General features: G+C 45.4%; 1 protein-coding gene and 2 pseudogenes across 1 annotated transcript; 2 read left to right on the top strand and 1 right to left on the bottom strand.

Moving 5' to 3' along the window:
- Positions 1-4619: 4619 nt before the first annotated feature.
- On the bottom strand, positions 4620-5837 carry LOC144163786 (uncharacterized). Its single transcript, XM_077694504.1, has 2 exons — positions 5649-5837; positions 4620-5534 (listed from the first exon to the last, which is right to left on the bottom strand). The coding sequence occupies exons 1-2, from the start codon at positions 5835-5837 to the stop codon at positions 4620-4622; spliced, it is 1104 nt and encodes a 367-aa protein (XP_077550630.1).
- A 14309-nt stretch (positions 5838-20146) lies between these two features.
- LOC144163787 (uncharacterized) lies at positions 20147-21430 on the top strand (annotated as a pseudogene).
- A 444-nt stretch (positions 21431-21874) lies between these two features.
- Positions 21875-23537, top strand: LOC144163788 (uncharacterized; annotated as a pseudogene).
- The last annotated feature ends 3432 nt before the right edge of the window (positions 23538-26969 follow it).

Below are 26969 nucleotides of genomic sequence, written 5' to 3' on the forward strand. Positions count from 1 at the left end.
CGCAATCAGTAAATGTGAAAACATTATGGAAGCCTCACTTGACATGTTGGTTTTTGGAGACAACAGTGTACGCTTCAATTTGTAATGTTTTGCAACGCCGAAAGAAAATTTTATTGGTAAGGTCAGAACTTCCCTATACAACCTTCGAAGTACAAAATATGAGGCTGGTTCCTCCTAAATTGTCTTACCAAGGATGTGTTGGTCTTTACGAAATGGTCTAGCTAATTCTTGGGCTAAGCAGGGTATAAAATGTAAATATTTTTGCTTCATAATTATAAGCTTTAAATTAAACGAATTTGCTCCTTTTCAGTTTAATAAAAGATGAACGTGTATTTGTTTTTGGTAAATTTAACATTCTGATAACTCGTGGCCAGCTGGCAAGTCATACGAATGTTCGTGTGGTTGTTCAAGGCCTAACACATAGTATACAATTATCCTTGACACTTCGTCTTCGCCGCGGTAGTTTTTGAGCATTTAGGTAGAAGGGGAGCTGTTCGAATAAATATACCATAACGCCGCCTGTACAACAGCATCCCAACATTTATTCTTATGGCCATTTACTTCTCCAGGTTTGAGGCTTAGAAAATGATTGCTTGGCACAAATTCACCCATGTTGTCTGTTATCCACGATAAAGGTGCCCTGAAAGGCTCTTTCAGCACACTAACTGAACAAGAGCAATCGTTAGGTTGGGTGGTTCACGTCACCTGTGACAAGTATAACATTTTACGTAAAGTGAAAGCTCACATTTTGGTTGCCAAGTTTGTTGCCGCGATCCAACCCTGTCCTGCGTGTTTTTGCTATAGGCCATTACGACGCATGTACGTCGTCAATTTCCGCATGTCCGTCGCGAAGCAGAAACCCTGCTATTTTTCGTGCTTTTCTCTCGTAGTTTCGGCGAAAGGCAGCGTCGCCTGCTCAGCGTCGACGGGTCTCAGCGCCCCTTTGGTTAATTAGCGCTTTCTGAAGCGCGCCTAACGCTATCGTGCCAGTGAATATATTTTTAATATAATACGGCCCTTGTCGTTGAGGCGCGCTTGCCAGCAGACACGAAGACTACACGATGGTAACGGTCAATTTCTGAGTTTGGAGATACCCTTGCTACATGGCGCCGAAATGCTATACGTACTTCGACTTACGACGCCACGGCCGTGCGCTTGGGCGTCGCTTGGTTTCCCCCATTTGAAAGCCACATATTTTTGTTGGACCAGAAATGCTTGTAAGAAATATCAGCTCAGATAAAAGTATATGGTTTAGTTACGGAAGGTTTAATAGGAATTATTGAATCAATATTGACCGAACTTTCGACATCAAGCGTAAAACAAATATCATGCACCCTTCCGTTTAAAAATGATGATGGCTTGAATAGAACCTTGGAACCATCATTGGATTACAGAAATATTCCCGAATTACACAAATATTACCTCGGCGCTATGTGTACCAAAAGCTGTGAGGAATAGCTGCTCACGCTACACAGCCAAGTCGAAAATCCCTAAATAATTGGCACGCATGTTCGCTGACAATGCACTCCCGTAAATATTCTCTGAATGCCTTTATAGGGCAGCGGCAAAGGCGACCTCAAAAGTGCTAAAATACAGATCGTAAAACGCGTAAGCAATAGAATACCACGAATGAGAGATTTATTTATTTATTATTTATTTGATAATACTGTTGACCATCTAGTGAGGGTCGTTACAGGGAGGGAACAAACACTGCAATAACACACAGTGATGAACAAAACACTGCAAAATACTGCAAGAGAATAAAACACGGAAACAAAATACGGCAAGGGCACAAAACGGTGAACTAAAATGCTCTTAGCGCACAGTCATGAACAGATTTCGGATGACGCACTATTTCTAAAAAACATATCTACAGCTAATTCAAATTGATGTACACCCGAGCACTCGACAACATCGTTTGGTAGTTTATTCCACATTTCAATGACATCCGGAAAAAAAGAATACCGATACACGTCAGTGTGCGTAATAACAGTTCGAATCGCTCTGCTGTGATTTTTTCGGGAACTATGTTTTGGAGGCGCTTTCACATACTGTTCCTTATCTAGTTTTAATGATCCATGCAATATCTGGAAAATAAATTTCAGCCGTTGTTTCATTCTTCTGCTTTCCAGAAGTTCCAACCCGCACTGCTGAAGCATATCTGTAACTGAATCTGTGTTGCGATACCTAGAACATATAAAACGTGCTGCGATTCGCTGTATTTTTTCTACCTTCTTTTTTAAACCCTTTTGGTGTTGGCTCCATACAACATTTGCATATTCTAAAACGGGCCGTATGAAAGTCTTGTAGGCAACTAACTTAATTTCTTTAGTCGCGTTTGGTAGCTTCCGCCTAAGAAAGCAAAGCTTTTGATATGCTTTGGTGTAGGTATTATGCACATGAATGCGCCAATCGAGATTATGCGCCACTGTCACCCCTAAATACCGGAAGCTCTGTACCTCGGTCAAGGCATATTCCCCTATATTATATTCAAATCTTAGAACATCCCGCTTTCTTGTTACATGCGTATATGTTGTTTTTTTATAATTGATTTCCATGCCCCACCGTTGACACCATAGATTTAATGCTTGCAGGCATTTGTTGAGTTCAATTTGATCGTTGGGGCATAGTACACGAGAATAAATCAAACAATCGTCCGCAAAAAGTTTCATCTTAACAGGTGCGTTGACAATGGCAGGAATATCATTTATGTACATTAGAAACAATAACGGTCCTAAAACGGAGCCTTGAGGCACTCCAGACAGAACTTCGCATTTTTCTGATACGCTTGTTCCAATTTTGACTCTCTGAAAACGATTTCGTAAGTACTGCTCGATCCACGAAACAATACCCTCACTAATTCCTAGCCTTCGCAATTTGTAGAGCAGATTATGATGCGGAACCTTGTCGAATGCCTTCGCAAAGTCTATACACACAACGTCTACCTGTTTGCATTCATCTATAGCCTCGCAAAGGTCATGGACAGTTTCGATTAATTGAGTGACTGTCGAAAGGCCAGATCGGAAGCCGTGCTGGAATTGACATAGCAAATCGTTTTTTTCTAACAAGTTAAGAATGTGTTTGGCTATCATATGCTCTAATACTTTACAACACACCGATGTTAGCGAGACGGGTCTGTAGTTTGTAACGGACAGTTTATTTCCACCTTTATGTATCGGAACAACGTTCGCGTCGCGCCAGTCCTGAGGCACTGAATTATCCCTTAATGATTTTTCAAACAAAAGCTGCAGGTAATAGGACATCCACTCAGCGTACCATTGAAGGAATGCTGTGGGTATTTCGTCTGGGCCACATGATTTCTTTGGGTCCAACTTTAACAAATGTTCAAACACACCCTCCCTCCTAATTTTCAGGTCTTCCATTGGGTACTGTATTGAATAGACTAGGCTTTCGCTCTTATTGTCACCGCTATACTTTGTGAAAACTGATTGGAAGAAACAATTAAATAGGTTCGCGATATGTTTTTTTTCTGTCAGCACTACTTCGCCATCCATTATCTGTTCGATTGCGTCCTTCTTATCTGTAAAGTATCGCCAGAATTTTTGTGGTGAGCATTTGAGGAAATCTGTGAGCGTTTTATTAAAAAATGTTTTCTTCGATTTTAATAAGGCGGATTTCAGACTTTTTTTAGTTAGTGAAATTTCCGTAGGGTTGTTCTTCCTTTTTCGTAATCTTTTTAGCTTGCGCTTGAGGTGAATTATGTCTCTAGTTATCCAAGGATTTTTCTGTTTTGATTTCTTGGTTCGTGTGGGAACAAATTTGTCAATGCAATGTTTTATAATACCTTTAAGACGCTGCCATAGTTCTTCTACACTTTCGTGGTGGGATGCTATTTGAAATTCGTCTAATCTGCTCTCCAAAACGTCTAGGATGGACGTGTCATCCGCACGGCCATAATCTTTAACATGTACCAATTCATATGGTTTTCCAGAGGCCCTTACGCTCACCGGTATATTCAAGCAGACCATCTTGTCATCAGATAAACCTTCATCAACCGATACAGTGTAATCCGCCACTCTCCCAGATATGAAAATCAAGTCCAACACTGACTGCGACTTTGCGGTAACCCTTGTAAATTCTTTAACTATTTGGTTAAGATTATGCGAAAACATAATCTGCATCAGTTTATTCGTACTATTTACTTCAACTTGACCCGTTGATAGATTTTCCCAATTAATATGTGGCAAATTAAAGTCACCAGCCATAATTAGCCTTGTATTTTCATTTACATGCGAGTTTAGAAAACAATTCAAGTCATCCAAAAATTTTGGTGAAATGGAGGGTGGCCTATATACAGTCCCTATCAAATACACCTTGTTTGCGTAGGTAATCCGGCACCATACCATTTCGGGTAGAGTGCAGTGCAAAGGCATGGTACTTATAGTTCTTTTCACAATGATAGCCACTCCCCCACCTCTAGTATCTCTGTCCCATCTAAACACTTTGTAAGTGGGTGGAAAAATGCTACTGTCACTAATTTCATTATGCAACCACGTCTCAGTTAAGAGCAATACATCTGGGTTTTGAGAAATTAATAAATGTTCTAGATCAGTTGTTTTGTTAGCTATACTGCGTGCGTTCAAAAGTATGATTCTTAGCTATGGCTGCGACGAATCGCTTTCCGTGCCAGAATTCTGGCCTGAAGTAGGCGGGCGTTGCTGGTTCTGGCTGGCAGATTTACCCTTTCGCCCCTTTGGACGAGTGTTATCTTGTTCCGTCCAGAACAGGCAACGTTCATTTTTTTCTTGATCCCAGACGTAGATGCGATTGCCGATCTTGAGTTTATCGTTTAGCAGTTTTACTTTGCCACCGGCTGCTCTTTCAGATGCACTGCTTTGCCAAACTTTTTTTCTAACTTCCACAGTATCTTTTGCGTAGTCTCGACTTATGCTTATCAAGCTTCCTTTCAGCTTGCCACAATTCTGCAGCACACGCTCTCTTTCTCGCGAGTCGTAAAAGTGCATGATTACCGGCCTATTACCCCCCGTTTTTTTCTTGCCAAGACGATGAATTTTGTCGATCGTGTTCACTTGCACTCCCAAGGTTTCTTTAAAAATATTCTCGATTACAGCTTTTTTCAGGTCGTCGTCTGATTCGTCCTTGTCTTCCTCTATACCATAAAGCAAAAGATTATTGGCTCGGCTTCGGTTTTCATATTCTACCAACTTCTCTGCCTGTTGCCGTACAAGAGATTCTAAATTTCGTACTCTAACACTCATGTCTTGAATAACGTAGAGCACGGCGTTCATTTTTTCACATGTAGCATTCACCTCGGTCATATCGGCTCTAAGTGCGTCTATTTTTGCTTCTGATGTAGCCTGGTTATCAAGAATTTGTTTCAACATTTCCTGCGTCGAGGGACCAGGATTTTCCTCAACATCTCCCGACAGCAGCAGTAACATCACCAAAGACCACGAATCAACAACACAAGTCAAGTAAGTGTGAGGGCGCGGCAGGACTAACAAGAAACGGTTGTCGCTTCTATAAGTTGCAACATTCGGCATGTAACGAACCTGCAACAGCAGTAGTGCCGGCTTAGACATGTTGTCGCCAGGCCAGGTGCCGCGCCCTCTGAAGCTGCCCGCGCCGCTTGGCTCCTTTTATAGTCGATCCACTGGTGACGTCACCGTCCGCGCCGAAAGAAGATCCACGGGCAGTTGATCACCAGCCGCGATGTCTTGATAAGGCTCGAAGAAAATCGGTGCTTCGTCCGTACTGCAGGTCGATGCGGCGTTGAAAATCCAGGGCAAAACCTGCAACAGCAGTAGTGCCGGCTTAGACATGTTGTCGCCAGGCCAGGTGCCGCGCCCTCTCATATAAGAACAGAACAGATGAAACCTACAATGCAGCCTATCATTATCAGCCGGGTTTGGTGTGGTCTGCCCCACAACAAATATACCTGCACAGAAGTAAATCGAATAAATACCATCATTACACCTCATATAATGCAGCCGCCAACCTATCAACAATATCATTACAGGTAATGACATCCGGCGAACCACCAGGGACAATAGTGAGCTCAAAGAGACGGGCGCCGAACAAAATGAAACCTGCGTACTGTATAGACTGAATATATAGCAATATCCGGAAGGAATAATGGGCGCGGGTAGCAGAGGACATAAGCGGCTAAAGTTAAATAAGGGATAAATTCTTCCTGCAGTGTACCATAATGAGGCGGTAATGCTTATGATTACAAACATTTCTTCAGCCTAGTTTGTATAACACGTCTGAAAATTACAGAAACCACACTCGTAGCAGCAAGGCATCATCAGGAAATGAAATTAGGAACGCCCCTTTGTACACAAGAGAGGCTCCCACCCCCATCCAGAAAAATATGATTGGGCGCAATGGCACACATGTGACTGGCGTAGCTACTCTGTATAAAAGCTCTCCTTTTTAAAAAAAAAGACGGATCGAAACCTACTCGACCAAGAGTTGCTGCTTCAGCCGGTTGGTACATAGCTTTGAATGGAAGGGGACGCGCAACAAACCGGACGACACGCATGTGTTTGTCTCATGTCCGCTTTGTTCCGTTTCTAGCGCTGCCCCTTCCCCTCAAAGCTGCACAATGAGAGGCGATGAGCAGGATGGAGTTTATTCAATAAAAGTTCCAAAATCACCTGAGTACTGTATACGGCGAATTTGGAATCTACAAAAATGCAGTCAAAAGTTGTCATAGTGGAACATTGTCGTGTTGCATTGTTCATGCAATGGAGCAGACATGTTTGAGGGGCAAGCTGCATCCATCCAATTGGGTAGCGATCTTGTACCCACTGTCAGGATGTCTTGCGAAGTTGGAGGACCAGTGGCGGCAGAAGGGAGAGATTGTGACTGGTTGGAGGCTTCGTTGAAACGCCAGGAGCTTGTCTCACTCCTGGTCAGGTTCTTCATGTTCCGGATCAGGGGTCCGATTTTGCAGTTGGTCTTTGTAACGACGCCAGACGAAACTGCCTCTGGGTAAAGTAGGACGTGTGGTAAAAAAAGAAGGGCTCGAAAACTCCACAACAGGAGCAGAAACCGTTTGGTCCGCTCTCAATAAATGCCAACCATAACTAGTTCAACGAATTCGAAATCACCACGATGATACAGGCGAGCCACTGTTTTCCTTCAATTGATTATACGAAAGTTTTTGTCCGACTGCTTGCCTGACAAAATCGAGTTAATTTTAATGCCGTCGTACTGAACCAATTTTCCTGTTGCCTCAATAGTGGTCACGTGGAGTTGCGGCGATACGCAAGCAAAATTGTTTTCCGCCCTAGATACCTTGTGACTTCTTGGCTATATTTACTGCAGGTTTTAAGCTTCTCAAAACACGCGCTCCAAGGCCGTTGAAGATAGATGAAAGGGTGGTAATAATATGTGAGGTCAGGACAAATTTTTCACTAAAAGCTTTACATTTCGAAAGAGAGGTGCAGGCCACCTTCACTGATAACGTGTTCTATGAAACCAAACCGCTTGAATTGCTCTCGCAAACTTTCGACCGTACGAGCCGCAGTAGTCGAGCTCATTACAACTAATTCGGGCAACTAGAATTGCGCGTCCACGACTAGTGAAAACATTGCGCGTCCACGACTAGTGAAAACATTGCGCGTCCACGACTAGTGAAAACATGATATGCAACAACGGTCCAAAAGCATCAATATGCGCGCGCTACCACGGTGCCATTGACAAAAAAAAACCCCGCCCGCATCTTCCCATGGGGGGAACTCGAGTAAATGCGTCGCAGAGTGGTGGGGGTATCGCGTGAATGTTGCGTAATTTGGTATGGTTTGGGAATGCGTAATTGTTATTTCGTCATTATTATTCTTATTTGTTGAATGAAGGAGAAGCGAAGGCAAGGAGTGTAAAGTTAAAGTCTGTCTTTATTGCTTGGTGCCGTCAAGCAAAGCGTCAAGTCAAGCGAAAGCCAAGCAAAGACGACCTTGACTGAATTCCGAACGCGCGCTCCGCCGCATATATACACACCGCCCGCGCTCGAGGGAGAGGAGTACGGGGGATAGACGCGCATTCGCACACTTCCGTACACAAGCGCGCAAACTTTCCACGCACCCACCACGCCGTTATCACGTGTACACGCCCTGCCACCATTACTGTTGAGCGTGACGCAGCGCACAGGTATCTACGACGCATGCGCGCACAGACGCGCTCCCCCCGCACCGCCGCAGCTCTTGTTGAGAGCGACGGAGCGCACGGGGTACACGCGCTCCTTCCGCACCACCGCACCTGTTGTTGAGAGCGAGGAGGGTTTGGGGGAGAGACGCGCTCCTGCGCCTCGACGCGACGTGCATGCGAGCCTAAGAAATCGCGAGCCTAAGAAATGTTCCGCATTTAAAACCAAGGAGTCAGGGGCGTGTTGCACGGCTCGCACCATTGTTTTTGAACATTCAGGCTGGCCTTGACAGGTCCTCAAGGTTCACCTTCATAGACGGGCACCAAACGCAGGTGCGCACCAGTTGCTCCCTCCACAGAAAGCCTGAGTGCCCCTAATAGGATTCGTCCAGCAACAAGTCCCGCAACATTGCTGACACAATCACAGTAATCGTAAACGTGATGCTTCATGTCTTCAAAGGCTTCAAATCTTTTAAGGGCGAAGCTCTTCTTGCGCGGGCCATGTCCCCTTCCTTGTTCCTGCTGTATATGGCACGGCACATTATTGATGATTCTGGCAGGATCACGCTAGGGATGGGCCAACCACATGGACGCAGAGGACAAAACGTTCAACGCGTTCGTTGCTATCCAACAAAGAGAACAGAAACAAGAGGTTTTCGTTCGTTGCCTGCGAGCCCAAGACACGTACCGGGAGTACACGACACAAGACGCTCTGCAGACGGCGACGGCCAAGATGGCTAGAATGTCACACACCGAATTCTCCAACTTACACATGGAGATTCTCATCGTCCAAAACAACCCCTACATAACCGCCACAAACATCGACGTCGTCTACGGGCTTGTCAACGGAGCGGTGGAAAGCTTGACGTGTCGAGTCTTTATATGATGTGCGGGCGAGTGTTTCACGGTTTTACCGATAAAAAGTTTTGCTTCGCCCCTTTCATCATCATTCACTTCGTGGAGATAGCGGAAATTTTTTCAGACAGCTAGCGGCCACTCTATGCATACACATTCTTTCAATTTGCAAAGGAAGGTGCCCCGAGCTGTTTTCCTGCAATATCATGGTTTAAAACGGTGTTGTACCCGTTCCTCGTTCCTTCACAATTCTGCAACGAGTTTTCGTTACAAGCTCCTTTCGTGCGAAAGGAACGCGTTCCAGTTCTACTTCGAACATTAGAACGTGTTGCATTACCGCTACATTATATTTTTTAACATAAATATCTTGTCGGATAAGCCTGAGGCGAAAGAAAGTGAGATATTTAAAACTCTTATCGAACAAGGTGTATATACGGATGGGAACAGCACCGGCTCTAGATGATCTAGAGATAAAAAGAATTCAAAGAAATGCTCCTGGACCAATTTTTTTAGGGAGCACTGGAGAAACTGCAGACATGTCATACCAAAATTTTGGTGCTTGTCTATTAAGGGTGCAATACATATGACACTTTCTACTTCGGTCTTACAAATTCGCTTAAGGTTACGACGCTTCAGATGTGCAAATGGAAAGTTGCTCATTTGCGGGAACATATTTAAATGTTTAATTAGATTAAACTGTTCCAATACAATGATACATACGTGTTCAAAGAATCGCTATTGAATATTGCATTTTATTTAAAATATCTTGCAACCCCTTTTCAAGGAATTGACAAAGGGGGTTAAATAGTGAAGCTTAGCGGAGCATACAGCACAAATCTGCAAATAACAAAACAGAGAAGAAAAACCAACAACTATTAGGTTCACAATACAAGTTTCCGTAGGACGTCGATAACGAGAAAAAATAAAAGTCAGCAGTGTAGTGACACCTGAAATCTTCGCGCAAGAATTACAAAGTATACCAAACACAATCGGGGGGGTAGGTAAAGGAAATGAGCAAAGATGGCACAGTATGTGGACGCTACACACAATTCAATTGCTGTGAATAGAAATACGCTTAAGAGAAAAGCCCCGGAAATACCCCGGACCCTAATCACGTGCGGAAAAAATATTGACATTATAAAAATCTCAAGGCACATGTTGAAACCGCCCAACTAACGCAACACTAAGCGCTGGCCAACACGTTCGGGTGGCCTCCCTCGGGTATTTTCCATACGGCACGCAATGAAATTATGCCCAACAATGACGTAATTTTTGATCTTCGTCCGCACGACGCGTGCAATACACCTGTCGAACCATTCCCGCCAGACCGATGACAGACCACAGCGTAACAAACTGCGTGCGTACTCTGTAACTTCAAGCAGTAAGGAATCCTCATATACTGTGGTGCAGCCAGCCCTATTGATAGCCAATGACCCTTCCAATGACCTCACAGCAGAGCGCAAATCCCACGACAGCAACGCAGCACGCCTCGCCCGTACTAATCCGATAGTTACCCCTGACAATATACAGATACTTTGGTTTCACATGGGAGCTGCAGCTCCCCTCGGACTGAGGCAACGTTTCCCCATCAGAGAACAATTTCATTGGCCAGACGCCCATCCTGGCCTCTCCAGAAAAACGATGAAAGGTGAAAAGCATTTTCGGGGCTGAGCTATTCCCATCGAACGCCACGTAAGCTCCACCGGAATGAAGGCAAGCACAAGCCCCGTCCCGCTGTATGGTTATTTTTCTGCCTTTGAACTTCGAGGAAGCACGTTCCGCTGAAGGGCGCGGGCAAATTGGTTAGCTTGTAGGCAGAGAAACACAGTAGCTAATTGTGGGTTCTTGCACTCGAGGATGGGCATAAAATACAGCCAAATCCTAGTGATGTAACGTTTGCAGAAGGAATGCCGTTCCCTCCATTCTTTCATAAACTTAATGAGTTACCGCTAGAGTACCACCGACCCTTAAAAACTGTGGCGTTCCTCTGTTTCTCCAAAAAAGAAGTAGTTCCAGGAACGCCGCTCCTTGGAACGCTTTTCCGTACAACACTGGTTTCAAAATGGCGTTTTTTCGCTACCATACCGAATAACAAATTTTCTAACTTTCTTGCATTTTGTCTTTCAAACTCTTAAGCAAAAGGTGCTAACAGAATTATGAGTCGACCTTCTTTCTTCATCTTTTAATAACAACTGAACTGCGCATAGGTGACAGCGTTACAGCCCAGCACCGCAAACGTGCTGGTGCGATGGCTGCAATGCCGCTTGTTGGGAATAATAAGTTCAAAGTGGTTTAAGGTCGGTAGGTAAGGGGAACAAACGACCGTAAACCAAGAAACAAATCTTTGTGACGCGAAGTATGTTTCTCAGGGTCTGTCACTCCGGCGGTATTTTGCTCAGTATGAAACAATATACACAATGTAAAAGCAACTCGCCTCGGCTCCAATCTTCCAAAACAAGAGAAAGGCCACGGTAAACCGTACCGCAATGCGTCGCATTGTGGCTGGAGTAGGGTGCACGGTTTGTAGTGCACCAAAGTCGGTGGAGGCGCTACATAGCTATAAACTTGGCTAACGATTTGCGCAATTCTCATCCCTGCCCTACGAGGTGGATTTACCCGCCTAACCGAAAAATATTTAAACTAGCGTAAATAGGTTAGGAAGGAGCGTGCTATTGAAATTGACAACTTTCAGTGGTGACCGCGGCTGCTGTATGTCTTTAGTGCTTGGATCAGTGAGGATTACGTGAACCTTATCCGTCATCCAGAAATGCCTTGTGCGCAGATTGTGTGTCCTAGGTGGCGAAGGTCGTGTTCCAAAAACAACGAATTCTCTTCCCTGAAGCGGGCGCCTCTTTCAAAATCGTTTTATTCAGGTTTAAACTTTATCAACTGCTCTTGCCTATTTTTATCAATCAGCAGAGTGTCGTGGACGTAACAGATACACAAAGGCTACGCCCTTCAGAGTGACGTCAATTATTCTTTCTACAGTCCTGGATGTAGAGAAAACGACAAACGTGAGTTGATTCAAAGAAAAAAAAACTCATTGATTGGTTTTGATCGTGAGGTATGATGTTCACTGCTTCGACATGACTATTTGCCGATAGGGCCGGCTTAATACGGAATTCATAATTTCCTTCCCTCAGGGCAAGGCTGCGTACAGATCGTCTACCTATGGTAATTAGTAGCGGTCGAAGTCAACACACGGGATAACGGTTGTTGTAGCCGCTGCAGATCCGTATGCTACCATTGCGCTTGATGACTCGTAAGCCCGGTGTAGCGTGCTCTGATGGTGTACCACATTGTGATTCCAAGATTTCCCATTTCAGCCAATCTAGTCTCGAAAGCATTCGGCAATGCCCACGGAAGTTTCGTAGCGTTAAGAAATATAGGTTTCACCTCAGCGTTTAGTTAGTTTGGCGTGTTCTTCCGTTTTGTGCCTCACCCGTATTTTAAAACGGCCTAATACTTCGCCAGCAAAGCATCAAGCCTTTTTTTTGCGCTGAGTTGGACTTTCTGAACTTATTATGTCGCTCGGTTCGAGATTCTCACGCATCGAAGCTGGGCGGCGTGAAATCATGCCTGGAAATGTAGAGGTTGTTCCTTTTGGTCCCCACTGTAGAGCGGAAGGATTGCAGACCAGTCACCGCTCTGCTCGTTGACCGAGCAGACACCTGCACATCTGCGGGTTCAAAGTTTAACAGCAGTAGGCTACAGCACAGCCGAATGAAAGAGCTGATGGAGCTGCGCAGTAATCTGGAGCTGCGCAGTAAACAGCAGCAGCCGTGTGCAACACCATGCTCAGCAAAATGCAATAGATTGTCATTTGTATGGTTACACGATCGCGCACTTCGCTAAGGTTTAGAGTGGAAGCCTTCCGTGACACAATTGTCAGCGTCTTCCCGTTCTTGGTGACCATCCTTTTCTGATCAAATGTCCTACCACTCTGGCCGGCTCTCTGAATAAGACCTCTTCTGTAGCATTCGAAAAAGATTGAACCCATTTTGGAGCAAACTTCATTCCTGTACTTTGGCAAAGGGCAGCGAAAACAGCTTCGTCCTGCTTTCTACGAGTCGACTTGCACCTCCTGCTCGTCGCCAACTATGATGCCACACTACTTAGTAGCATCTATAGTAACAGCCTGCTCAACTGCTTTCTGGCACGCGAGCTCGGTATCGTTCATAGGAAGCACTCTCTGATTAATGAAATTATAGCAAAATTCATTATCCAGGAGTATATAAAGATGTAAAATTGGCCTGCCACAGCCAACGGGGGGGGGGGGGGGGAGGGGGGGGGGGGGCTTGTGCGGCGTCGCCCTGCAGCAACAGCCTTCACGTCTGCAAAAAACACTTATTGCAAGCGAGGATTGTATAGGGAGGGTAAAAAAAGACAAGCAAACAAAATAGAACAAATTATAAATGGCAGAAAACAAAGGAAAGCAAGAAAACGGACCAACAGAAAACACGAAAACAAAAAGACAAACCAAAATTACAACAAATTAGCATGGGTCCTAGCTACATTGGGGCTTTTTCGTCATCACAAACAAGCAAATTAGAGAACAAAAAATAGCAAATTGTCACCGCACACACATACATACTTCAGCAAAAATCTGATGCTAGAATACCAGCACGCAAGTGTTTCCGCGAAATTTACTTGAGCAATTCGTCAGGCGATTTGTAGAATATAGCCGGTACAGAATATGGCCTTGCAACCATTGTGTAATCGGTACGGACCCTTGGCGTCATGTAGCGAGGTATGTGCCGCAGAAGTATAGGTTTAACATTGGGAGTTCGGTAATCCGTACACCAGAAATGTTTTACGACGATGATTTGCCTAAACAATATATCAAATGACGGTAAACCACTTGCCCTAAATACACCATCCGTATCCAGCACGCGTGACTTATAGAGAACACTCTTGGTATGTTTTTTTAAATGCGGCTTTCTTTGTTTTTTTAGGTACTTGAACAGTTGAAAAAACAGCACATGCCGTAACGAAGACGAAGAAAACTGCCACCCAAAGTTTGAGCCAATATTTTTCCAACAGAGAGAGCCAAACACTTTTAATATCTACAACATACAGGCAGTACTTCCAAACTTTTTTCATTTGTGAGTCATGAGTGTGTTCCACAAAAGATCCCCATCAAAATATACACGTAGATCGTTAACAGCCTCGATGCAGAAAATATGGACACAGGAACAAGATGCACAATTACATGTGTGTATCGTAATGAAGCAGTCATTCGGCACTGTTTTGTGTCGATTTCGTAAACAAACTAGACGACGTTTTACAGGGTGCATTTTAAAAAAATTTGCTTCGAACCAATTGGCTATATTTCTGGCATAATCTTGAAAATTTGAGGGAGCGAGAGAATAGCCAGAATTGCCGGACACCAGCAGGGTATCATCAGCTGATTGATAATCTTTAACAAAGTAAGTTCTAACAATATTAAGTAAGTGAATAGCACACAAAAACAAAAAGAAGAGGTTGAAAGATAGACCCTTGCTTGACGACTCTTTAAAGTCTGATACTATCACTCAGCACCGATCCAAGAGACACCACTTGAGAACGATCACGAAGGTAATTTTCCGGCCGAGATAAAAAGAGTTCGCGGAATTCATAGCGGTATAATTTGTTACCGAGTGTATTATTGTTGACATCATTGTCTTAACATGAAGAAATACGCAAAACAAAATATCATTCTGAGCTATGGTGTTATGAAGGGTGTCATAAAACGTTTCAAGTAACATCTCTGTGCCCGCACCTCACATCAACCCGTATTGATGGCCAATCTTTACCTCATTCTTTATTAGAAAGGAAATCATGATATTCAATATGTGCTCTACAAAAAGTTTCAGAACACAAGGTGCAGTATAATTTCGATAAAAAGAAATCACACAATTTAAACGGAATTGCCACCTAAACGGAAGAGTAGCCTCTAAGTTGGCTGGATTTGTATTTAAACAACGTAAAAACTCTCAGTAGTTTCAACTAAAACTTTCTCGTCACTGTGCAAACGGAACCAATAAAGAAATAGCTTGTGAAACCTATTGACATAAGGTAAAAAGATAAGGTAACAATAAGACATAAGATAAGAAGATTTCACGGTTCCAGATGTTCCGTTGTTGCTCTTTTGTTCCTCCACGTTGGCATCGAAAGCCTCGTCTGGTTTTTGAAAAGCCGTGTTGGCGCAAAAAATGCAACATCGCAGTTATTGTTCCACTCCTTCGGTCTCGATTTAAGGCGCCGGGGTTACAGGGCTCCACTCCTACCGCCTCGTTCATGCCATCGTGGCACTGACCGCGCGTCATTACCGCGTTGCCATCTTTCAAATTCTGTGGCTCCTAAACACTGACGAAGTTGAGGCCTCCAGCGAACAGGAAAAGGCCGTTAGTACGCAAACAAAAATAACTGATGCTGTTTGCAGTGCACAGACACGCATTGTTCCCAAACAAACTTTGTGAAATCTGTGCCTAGAACTCTCGTAGTTTTCTTGCTTTCTGAAAAACTGTCAGCTACATTCACTTTGTAGTGCATAGAGTTACATGAGATAGTACTTAAAGTTTGTACACGCATAAATTGGCCCTCTCAAACATCTATCGCAGTAAACCGAACTCCTGTTATACAGAACTTTTTCATTCTCCTGACGTCCCGTTTATGGAGAGTCTACTGTACAAGTGATATAGGTGGTAGTTTGCAAGGCCCTTTGTTCCGCTTTTACAGAGGGGAACCACTCGTGTGCACTTTAAACTGTCCGGCCAAGAGCCAATGTATTATAAACAGTATACAACTTTTGCAATTCTCAATATTTCTGCAGAGATAACCTAGGTGTATGTTGTCTAGCCCTGGTCACTTGTTCCGGGTTAAACTACTGAATATGCAACGGAGATCAGGCTCTGTCAAAACCGAATAAATGCGGACGTGACACAGGATATCGTTGTATATTTTGACTCACACAATGAACTCGACCATTTTGTTCCAAAGAAAACGGTTTATAGAAATTGTTGGCAAGGTGGGAAGTAGCGGAACCAAAGTTGTGTTCAATATTTTTTTTGTAGGCAGGCGTTCTTTACCTAGTAACTGATTTACTGATGACAAAGTTTTAGTCATATTGCGACCAGACGCTTTCAATGGTTCGGTACAGAATTGCCTCTTTCACAAACAAATGTGCGCGGACCCTCTATTTCTCATCATACGAAACTCGCCATGCAGTGCTGTGCGGTCGGGGATCTCGGAGACACCTTGCCCAAAATATACTTTTCTTTTATACCAGTGCCACAACACAAGAGTAAATGATATGTTCGATGTTCTGCTTGAAGATGATGATGATGATCTGCGTTGGTGCCTGATGGTTGTGACACTGGTGACACGACGACGATGGTTGATGGAGGGTTTTCTAAAAACTATATATACACGGAGAGACATATACAGGATATTTACAGATTGAAGTAGACAGAGTAAGAAATATAATGGGTTCTAGGTCAGCTAAGACTCTGTGCACGTGGCACCCCCGTCAGCGACGGACACTGACCTAAAACTACCCAAGTGGTGATATCCTCCCTAGCCTGACCTGGCTAGCTCGGCAATACCCCGGCTGTGCATAGCACATTAAACCTTGAGGATTCGATCCCGAGACCTCGTGTCTCGTGGTTTTGATTGGTTACTTAGGCTCCACCCCCAATACACAGGCCAATCAGTATCTCCCGGCGACCTGATTAGATGTATCACCAAATCCGGGCCTAAACCACGGTGGGCAACGCCCCCCGCAACCGTCAAACGCTGGTCACTCTATCCCGCCAGAAAAACAAGGAAGAGATCAAAAGTAAACCAAACAAATACGACACTCAGGCACCCGGGGAAACACGTTCAACCGCCTCGGGCAAGCTTTTACCCACGCGGCTTGCGTTGCCTGTTCCCACGCCTGCACTTTACGTGTATAACGCCTTGTCCAAAGCTAGACCGCCACCACGAATGCGGGGTGACCCGTATCCTCCGTTCTTCTTAACGAACGCTGAGGCCCCTCGAGGCTCCCCGCCATTGACACGCGATCATCGGCAGAAACCATATGGGATGCACGGGCCCCGCGGCGTCGCATTCCCAACAAGACATCTTCGCACTTCCTTACTGTGCGCTCGGGCCAACAAAGACCGACCCACCGCCCCCTGGCTAAACGCGCGCGCAGGCGTGCCCCGAAGCAACCGCCGCCATGTCCGCGGAACGCGAATCGAGCATCCGACCCACGTTTTCCCACGCTCGTAGTGTGCTTTGCAACACGCCGTTCAAAACAACGTCACCGCCCAGCTGAGGCTCAACACAATTACTCTCCACGCAGGCGGCATGATCCAAAGGCCGCCTGCTGTTGACAGGCTGGCTGCCATAATGCCCTGCAGGCACCCTTCCGGGAACCACCGCTTGCCACGCTTTCGACTTTGCAGCGTCGCTGGCGCCTGCAACCCTTACAACCAGGGTAAGCCATTGATGCTCAGCAATCCATTTTCTAGTACTACCGTTTTCTTACACGCCTTGTTCATCTTACCTAAAGTGCGAAGCAAATTGTCATATGCGCTGGCATTGTTATTATCTAGAATGAATGAATTCCAGTCAAAGCTACCAATTTGTTTAGCAAACATTTTCTAACTGAAATGGTGACTGTATGAGTATTATCGGATGGTAAAGATTTGGATTTGGTTAACTGACCCACAGCGAAGTAGTGATATGCTAATTTCTGCATAAAACAGCCCCCGCAGAACAAGAAAGAAGAAACGCACACAGGTTGGCATGATCGATACATGTGCGGGTGAGAGTATCTTTGAAGAACGTCTCTCGTGCGTTCCCAGATGCGTTCCCAAGACTCTCAGTACCGAATTCGGAATTGCTTTCAAGTATTGTTCAACAGCTGACCGCTCGCTTCTCAGCAAGTCGAAGTTGAAGTCCCTCATTATCCGCAAGCTAAACCTTTTCAGGCACTCCTCTCGCTTTCTTCAATAAAACAAAGCACACTTTCGGAGGTGGGTGGGCGGGCTATAAACAACTAAAGGGAGTTACAAGTCATTTTTGGTTAGCTCAAAAGTCACACGCTTCGCCGATAAAAATTCCAGGTTAATTATTGAAACTAACAAACTGTGCTTAACGAAAACGCCAATACCACCACCCCGGCTATTTTTGCGGGTGTGAAAGCGGGTTTTATACACAGGAAGACAGAAGGTGCTGCACAGGTTGTTAGTGGCATTATTTCCCTGAGAGGAGAAACAACAAATGCGTTTGAGAGAAAGTTCCAATTTAGGGCAAACTTATCCCAGTATTTGTGAATGCTTCGAATATTGACCTGCAGAACAGTGCATAGGCTGGAACACAATTTCTGGAAAGCATTAAGGAAGGTATCGAAATATTTTAATGACTTTTTTCCGCCCTAGAGTAGTACTTAAAACACGCTAAGTGTCCTTTAGAGCTTGCCTGGTTTCAGGTGGGTGCAAATGATGGTAGTGCAAGGCCCCCTCGAACAGTTTGACGAGACAATTTTTGAGCAAATCAGTAGGATACTAAAGGTGCTCAACGCCTCGTCGTCCAAAGCACCGTTGAAAGAAGAATATGAGGCATAGCGCCCCTCCAGTCGAAGACAGGCCAGATGTACTACAACACTTAAAAAGTGTTGTTGGAGGTGGCCTGTGTTGTATCTGAAGACAGCTTCAAAACAAATTTTGCCTTCCCCTGAGGTCGTGGTGCCACCACCGACCGCTCACTGGTGACATTAACACCGAAACGCGCGTGCTGCCGGGTCCTTCCTACCATACTGAAAGCAACGCCTTATTTTTGTAGCCGAGCCGATGCTGTCCACCCCTCCAGACGAGACAAGCCCTTCGTCCTCAGAGTTATATTTAGGAGTGGGCGACGAGAAGGAAAATCGGAGAAACGCAGAGTACTGGGAAGAGCTGGGCGTCTTCTGTGCAGCGGGCTCGTTTCCGCGGCTGTCCTAGTTAGGAGCCCCGGGAAATAAGCCAGCCGTGGCGGCCACTTGAGCCAAGCCATATCGCTGCGCAGAGAATCCACTTCTTTGCGCAGCGATATCACTGCAACGGCGTGGGCGTCGGCCTTTGTTGCACTCTCCCGATGGAGCCGCTGATTGCCCTGCCCTAGTTGAGCGACTTGGTCGCACAAGAAAGATATTCCATCCAAGGCTTCTATGAGAAGGGCACGGCGGGAGACCGGCTCAGCGCCAAGGTCAACGGGCTGGATGGCGGCTACTGTGTGGGGAGGGGTGGACGAAGGAACAGGCGAAGATGCCGCTGCCGAAAAGTTCCGTGGTCGCCGTTAGGTTTAGGCGCTGACACATAAAACACCGCGCGGCTGACTAGATTAGAAGCAAGATGTCGTTGGGCAACGTCCTTAATTTCGCGAAAGTGCGTTTGATGCATTCCACACAGCGAAAGAACTTCTGTTTCGCGGAAAAAGCATCACAAGACACACCACAAAACGAACACATCCTTACTTGGCGCAATCGTGTTCCACCTGTTCCTTCTTTCCCATGGCCTTCCTGCAGCAAGCCACACATGAAGCGGGGTTGAAGGTGCTCTTGAAGGGCACCTACAAACACTCATTTATGTGACAGTTTACAAACTCGCACCGTAACTTGATCAGAACTCGCCTTTTTTGACAGCTTCATTTAAACATGACCCTCTTCCCAATTAAAGAAGGCTGTGCAATTCAAAACTTTGTTCAGGACTTTGAAACTCTTCATAAAAGGCAGTTCTGGATCTGTTTGCTTCAACAAGTCGCATGAGTTGGGAGCAATCATTCTCGAAAAGTTATGTTCTGTGTTGCTCTCGGGTACCTTGTCGGGATATCGCAAGGAGGATATAAAGATTTGCTGGAGTGGAAGCGGCGCCCGCCTGGTCGCGCCAGCATGTGCTTCTTGCCGGAGGCACAATGCGCGCAGCTGGTGCATCGCCTCTGCACTTTTTCGCTGGTGCACGCTTTTCTGTTGGAAGTTTCAAATGAGTGCAAGCCTTTCTCTTCTATAATGGTTGCCTCCTTGCGTTGTATATGGATGTGCAAGCAGGCTGAAGTAAGGTTGTGGTCTCACATTTCACCTGTAAGAACACAAAATTTTGTTCAATTGAGCTACTCGCAGTCATTTCAGCCACAAGTTTCGCTTGCACGCCCCCGCATGAAGGAGCAGCAAAATGACATTGCGTGTACGTGTGTGCCGCAGTTGACTGTGGAATATTTTTTGAGAGAATTCCGAAGAATGCAGCGGTGCGGAGTCTTTTAGAGCGGGCAGTTCGCCGTGAGGGGTGACGTGCTAAGGATGGAAACAGCCTGTGCTCTGTGCATTTCACTCCTGAGTGCTTCGACCACACTGCGCAAACGACGCGACTGCGGTTGTGAAGTGGGCCCAGCGTGTTTCCAGATTTACGCCTCATCTGCAAAAACCGTCAAGCATTACTGCCATCGTTGAACGAAAAGCGAAATGTTTAGCGTGCATTTCGTTTGTGACGTTGTGGCCGCTACATAATTACATGGTCCACAAAAATGTTGTTTCGGTAATGCGCCGCACTTTTTTGCGCATACAATGGGTGGTACGGTGGAGGAGTAGCTGTTGTTTACTGGTGGTTAAGAAACATATAAATATACATCCGGGGAATCTAAAGGTAGACAAGAGCGGGTGCCATGTCTTTTTTGCTGGCATACAATTTCTCATGCATGACTACGAAGAAGCCTATTGCTTAATACATATTGCTTTCTCCCATATTACTTCCATATATTTTTCCCATATTTCTCCCAAGAAAATGTGTAGGATCCACAGCAGTGATGGAAAGTTTTGTATAGCTTTTGTCCTTGCTGCCTTTTTAAAGTTATCTGAGAAAACGTATGACTTCAACGTCAGGTATACGGAAGCGTCCCGACCCCAAGTCTCGAGATTTGCCGGCCCCACCTGGTTCGGAGGGTTCTGGATTGCGTGACCTGCCTGGAGCTAAAAATCGTCCTGAAGACTCGCCAACCAAACAGTTCTACAAGGACAAGTCCTTGCTTCACAAAAAGAGATAATGCAGTTAAAGAAGAAGGTCAAAAGACTTCAGCAAACAAAACGAAGGCTGGTCAAGAGAATTAAAAGCGGCCAAGAAACCATCAAAGAAATCAGACTTTGAAGACTCTTGTCAGAAGAAGCTTCACCTCTGTTTTCCCAGATGATATTCAGCAACAACTTCGCCAAGCAAGCAGTCAACAGAAGGGCAAGTACTCACCGGAGGTGCGAGCATTTGCACTGACTTCACATTTGTATGGTCCAGCGGCGTACGAGTGTGTACTATCAAAGTACAACGAGGCCCTCCCATCCGAGCGAACACTTCGGGGCTGGTACAAGTCATTTCAAGGAGCTCCTGACTTCACAGCGGAAGCATTTTCTTTCCTTGAAAAGTTTGCCAAAGCAGGTGATAAGCCCATCTACTGAGCTTTCATTGTAGATGACATGGCCAACAGGAAACGCGTTTAGCTAGTTGGGGATAAGGTAGTAGGGCATGTTGGTTTTGGAATAGGGCTTGGTGATGACAGTCTTAACTTGCGTCAATGAAGGCTGAAGTTATCTCCCTTACGTTTGGCGGAGCATCCTCGAATTTTACTATGACCTGGTGTTTAGGTGCTCAACTTGGTGTTGATTGTGAGCAAATTTTTACAAGCTTTGCGAACCCGGTAGATATTTCTAGCTAAGAATGTTTACGTTATCCCAAACGCCAGCCACATGATTAGGCTTATCCACTATTCCTTGGCGAATTAAGGCTACATTGTTGACGCTGAAGGAAACACATCAAGTGAGCCTACATTCTGGCATTGCAGGCATCGCAGCATTTCAAAGGGGTGCGCCTTTGCAAAGCTCAGATGCGAAAGTCAACGTGCAATGGGGAAAATATTTCAAGGTGCGGTATGCTGTCCAAGCATTCAGTTCCTCCGTTGCCGACGTAATGAAATTCTCAAAAAACGTGTGAAGCTACCCCAGTCCCGGGGCGCCAGTGCAACATCGAAGTTTGTGAGGGTCTTTGATCACCTGTTCAACCTCTTAAATTCCAGAAACCCTTTTGCAAGGTCCTCCTCTGCGTACGCAGAAGGAGCCTGCTGGAAGCCATTCTTTGCCGACACCCAAGCGTATATAAAAGGATTCAGAGATCGGGCTGGACAGCCATTTTTAGAAGGTATGAAAAAATGGCAGCAACTCCACTCCGTGGACCTTGGCGAGAATGCAGATTACGGGGACTCGAAATGACATCGATGTTGCTTCCCGAGTGGCATCGGATTTGCACCCCGACCGTCCTTCGATTTGAGCTTTGAGTTGCACCTTCATAATTTCCTAAAAAACACCTGCAACTCAGGGCTCAAATAAAGTTTTTCTTGATTTTCGCTTGATGGTGTTGTGCTCTCGAATGTATGCGGGCGGACATTGGGAGGTCCTAAGGTACTCCACACCGTTACAGGCGAGGGAGTAATGTGTTTGTCTCGTGTACTAACTCATGGTTGTAGCCGAACGGGTCAGACACAGACACTATATCTGTCTGGTCTACCATACACAGGCTCAAATCCTGCCGGTGCCAGTGCCTGTGCTATTTTTGCGATTGTAAATGCTATGCGCATGGACGCGCCCGGCCATGTGGTGTCCGGCCATGTGGTGTCCTAAGGTACTCCGCATAGAAAAACTGGTTTTGTAGGCTTCTTGATCTGCATGGCGAACAGTGAAAAATGTTCGACGAGCTTCTTGGACAGGCTAATCTGAAGTACTTGTTGACGCATAAACTGAGCCAGGATCACGCTGAGAACTTCTTCGGATCTGTTCGGGGCTGAGGCGGTTATAACAATAAACCCAACCGCTGCCCAGTTCGTGGCGGCATACAAGCGTTTGCTGGTGCAAACAGAACTGACGTCTTCTAGTTGGGGAAACTGCACCAGAGAAATGGCTTGCATTCTGAATACTACAACTGTTTCCGCCCAGGTAGACGCAGCGAGCACGATTACGGACATGCGAAGGTCCTCGATCCTGGTGCCTCATGACTGCCACAGCTACAGGCATCCCGAAAAACGTTTTGCCATAGTTGTTGCGGTGGTGCCTTATATTGCAGGCTTCATTGTATGCGAAGCGTACAAGACAACCACTTGCGAAGAGTGAATCGCAGCCTTGTGCTCAAATGAGCCAGCTCCTCTAGTTGAGCAGAAAAACAGAGGTGGTCTCATGTCCCCGTCCAAGGATGTTATTGGCTTGTGTGAATCGTTGAAAATCGGCTGCAACGGCTACAGATTGAGTGTGAAACAATTCAAGGAGTTAACTCACAGCCAAAGCATCTCCTTTAGGATGTGCTACGATTGTCTGTAAGGAAAAAATGGTTTCAGAAGGTGGAGCAGGAAATTCTTTAACCTGATCCCCTTGACAATCATACCGCCAGCTTGTGCAAAAAAGTTTCAGACCTGTATGTGAACTTCCGCGTCCAACACACGAAAAAGAAAGAAGCAGCGAGATCATCAAGTAACGGGTCACCCCAGGTCTTTCCAGAATGATCATCTTTAAACACCAATGAGCCTCCCCGCAATGCCCAATTTGGCTATGCTGTCGCGTATATTTTTATAGTTTGTGTGCTTTTGTAATTTGGGCCAGGTTTGAGTTTTTCTAAGCGTTTCGTACGCTATTTGGCCGCCGACAAGTGAAGAATAAATGCTTACAACCTGACGCAAATGTTTTCATTGCTTTGAAGACGCCGGAAACAGCATCTGCTGGTCAAATAAGCGTGGGTGCAGGTGTGCTCTGATGTTTCTTGCCACTTCTAAGATGGCCGCCGGCCGCCCGGCGCGCCTTCACCCACTCCCATGGGTGCGCATAGGCGGCTTCAACTCCAGAAAATTTTCATATCCTTGGGATGTCGGGTGCCCTGTTGACAATCAGAAACGACGTAAGCCGGTCGTCATACAGAGATGAATCTCTGGCGGACTTGAAAGGCTCCAGTTGGCCAAGGTGCCACAGATGTGCGTTGCTGCTGGCCCGGCTCCAGATATAACGACAGTCAACTGGCATCACACACAGCGAAAATGTTGTCTTCTTGGCAGAGCGAGTTTCGGAAACACTTAAATTCCAAAACAATATCAGTGCCCCCAAATCCACTCTTCGGCAATTGTCATGTTATGTGGTACGTGCGAAGGAGCACACAAGTTTCAGGGGAAGCGACGTTTGTATCCGCTCTTCGTGGGTACGTTTCTGGTAGAGATTAGGCCCTCGAGCAGGATTCGACACACGCCTTTTAGTTGTTTTGCCCGCATGCTCGTCATCGACGTTACGATAAGAAGCGGCGCTAGGCCAGACACCACAGGTGTAATGATAATATTTGTGACTGCACGACTCTTCCACGTACAGGAGCAAAGAAGAAGAAGTTGGGGTCATCCTGTTGGCAGTCCCACTAGCGGAAAAATCAAAGATCAGCTTATATGTCATTTCACACGGCCGAAGGAAATCAAACTGTTGCTTACAATCAGAATACCTAAACGTTTCGGCAAGACGCATAAATTCACAGTGCAGAAAGTAATCGTCACCGCACAGCCATCCCCAAGCATATGGAACCAAATGACGGACAGAGCTGGAGGCAGCTCATCTCACATACTTGGTCCATTTGGCCACTACTTTGTTTTCACCACTTTATTCTCCAAAAAATGGCCCTAACCCAACATCGTACCTCTAGCAACACGACTTTTTCTGGTCGCAAAATGGGTCTTAGTTCTGACGAATCACAAACTGTGGAGGATAAACCAACACACCTATAAAAAATCTCGAGGGTCAAGATGCATGGTAGAAACCGCAGACATTAGCTAAACCTCTGTAACATTCGTGGAAACGTCCAACCACTTCCACGCAATCTTGCAATATGAAGCGTTTTCTCAGGGAAGGATTACTAAAGAATTACATGTTCCACTACCATCCCGACACGGCAGGTAGCTTTAACCAGCTCATTAACTGAACATCATCGCGAGCGGAAGTCAAGGGAATGAAAAGTAGCTGCCGCCTCTCGATCCCTGGACCGTAGGCTCCAATATTGAGCTGCCTGCTATCTGTTTACCTGTGATTTCTATACCCGAAATAGTTTTGCCTCAGTAAACAACTTCAGTGCCTCTCACTATGAGGAAAGAAAGAAAAGTTCTGTCACCCAGGATGGAAAAGTGCAAACACACCCGCCGCAGTGAATCGGTGGCTGAAGCGAAGTGCCGCTGAACCCAAAGGAGGTCGGTAGGATCCTTGCTGCAGGGCCTGTTATCAAATCGAGGCGACTTCAATGGATGTTAATTATGACCAACTGGTGAACATTATTCCAAGCACCGTTGCAGCAGTGCGCGTCTTAGGTCACCTGTCGCTTCTGGGCGTTGAACCCAACAATAAATTACAGAATAAAAACTAATTAAATGGCACACTATCGTCATCTACTAGAAATTGGCAAATTTTGCTTTTGAACCCGTTCTCACTCACACCTTCAGCCAAAAGCGCAAGCAGCCTCTGTCTGTTTTGACCACCAAAATAAAACCTTTTGCCTAACGTGCTGCCATTTTAGATTTTATTGCTAGTGACGCATCGATCGCAACTATGGTAACTCCGTTCAGGAATGCTCCGTTGGAGTCTAAGTATCGTTATCGTGCCGCATACCTTAAAAACAAAACGTAGATTTTGTTTAAGCTTTTAGCTCCGCCGGTGAAAGTTACCAGAAAGAATACTAATAAATGTACTGAGCGCACATTAGCGTGCGCCATTTAAGGATGAGCGTGCATCCGTCAGCCGTACGTGCGTGTTTAGACGCAAGAAAAGCGGGAAAAAGTGTCGAAAAAAAGGTATATTGAGTGCAAGTGAGTTTGCGCCTATTGAGAAGCGGCCGCCGTAAGCCAACTCGACATTAGGAAACACGCTCCCCAACCTTCATGGCATTATCTCTTCCGTGCTATTGTCCCTCGAGTTCACGTGCGTTGACGCCGGAAACTGGGAGCCGACTTCCTAACGCTGTCCACTTTGGGAAGATGTAAAAGCACGCAGAAAAAAGATGATTTTGGCTTGCCAGTCATGGTGAGCTTTCAGTGGAAAGTTCGGATAACTAGGTGAGGTGCAACAGCCTGGACTCCTACGAAGAAAGAAGGACTGCCGGATCAGCTGTTTCGCAATGATCAGCACCAATAGTGGAAGTTGGGCCAAGTCTTTTTTGAAAATCCACAGTAATCTTTTGACGTCCTTAAAATGCTGTCACGACTTTCCAAAATAAAAACCAATCAAACGCCAAAGCCAGTTGCCGAGTTTGAGTAAAGAGCCGAATGACCTTCTGGAAATCATTCGTAACAGCAATAAAAACACCAATTACCAATTAGTAGGGATTTAAAAAACCACTGCCGACCACTCAAATTAAACCTGATGGTGCGCTTTTAACAAACGTTCAGAAAATAGTGACATTCAATTAAAAGTGCATAGGTAGTAATCTGGCGGACAAATAGTGCTTGTATACCTGGAAGCCTGGAGCAGCAACGCCGGCACACTTAAACTTTTGGTGTATGTACACATATTCACATACAAGGGCACAAGAAGAAGGCGATGTTTTGAAGACACCAGGGTCAACAATGAACAACATGTGTCAGAGAAAGTTGCAGTTTCAAATGTGAAGTCATCAGAAAATACTTATGGAGCGGCAAACTACTGCAAGGAGTGCCAACCTTCTATTTCTGTTCCAACTTGACTTTGCGGGAAAACTGAAATATTTCTCTACAGTACGCTGAAAGCTACAAAAATTGCAATTATAAGCGATTTCAGAATGTTATTGCAATAAAAACATGAAAAGTTATCGTATACAAGCTCAAAGAAAAGGCAACAAGTGTAGGAGGTGTCGCTAACCTATCAAAAGGCAGAAGCCAACGCAGAACATTTCTCTGGCAGTCAGAAAAACTGATCAGCTCAAATTGCTAAACCTGAACCTGCTGAAAATCTTCCCGGAAGTCAA

Source organism: Haemaphysalis longicornis, unplaced genomic scaffold, assembly GCF_048455015.1.
Source record: "Haemaphysalis longicornis isolate Haplotype H1 unplaced genomic scaffold, Haemaphysalis longicornis Haplotype H1 scaffold_13, whole genome shotgun sequence".
NCBI lineage: Eukaryota > Metazoa > Arthropoda > Arachnida > Ixodida > Ixodidae > Haemaphysalis > Haemaphysalis longicornis.

Bases quoted from the DNA above. Each gene is read 5' to 3' on its own strand.
- LOC144163786 (XM_077694504.1), bottom strand. From the start codon at position 5,837: ATGAGAGGGCGCGGCACCTGGCCTGGCGACAACATGTCTAAGCCGGCA. The intron at 5,535-5,648 runs GTGACGTCACCA...CTGCTGTTGCAG, and splicing joins ATCTTCTTTCGGCGCGGACG to GTTCGTTACATGCCGAATGT.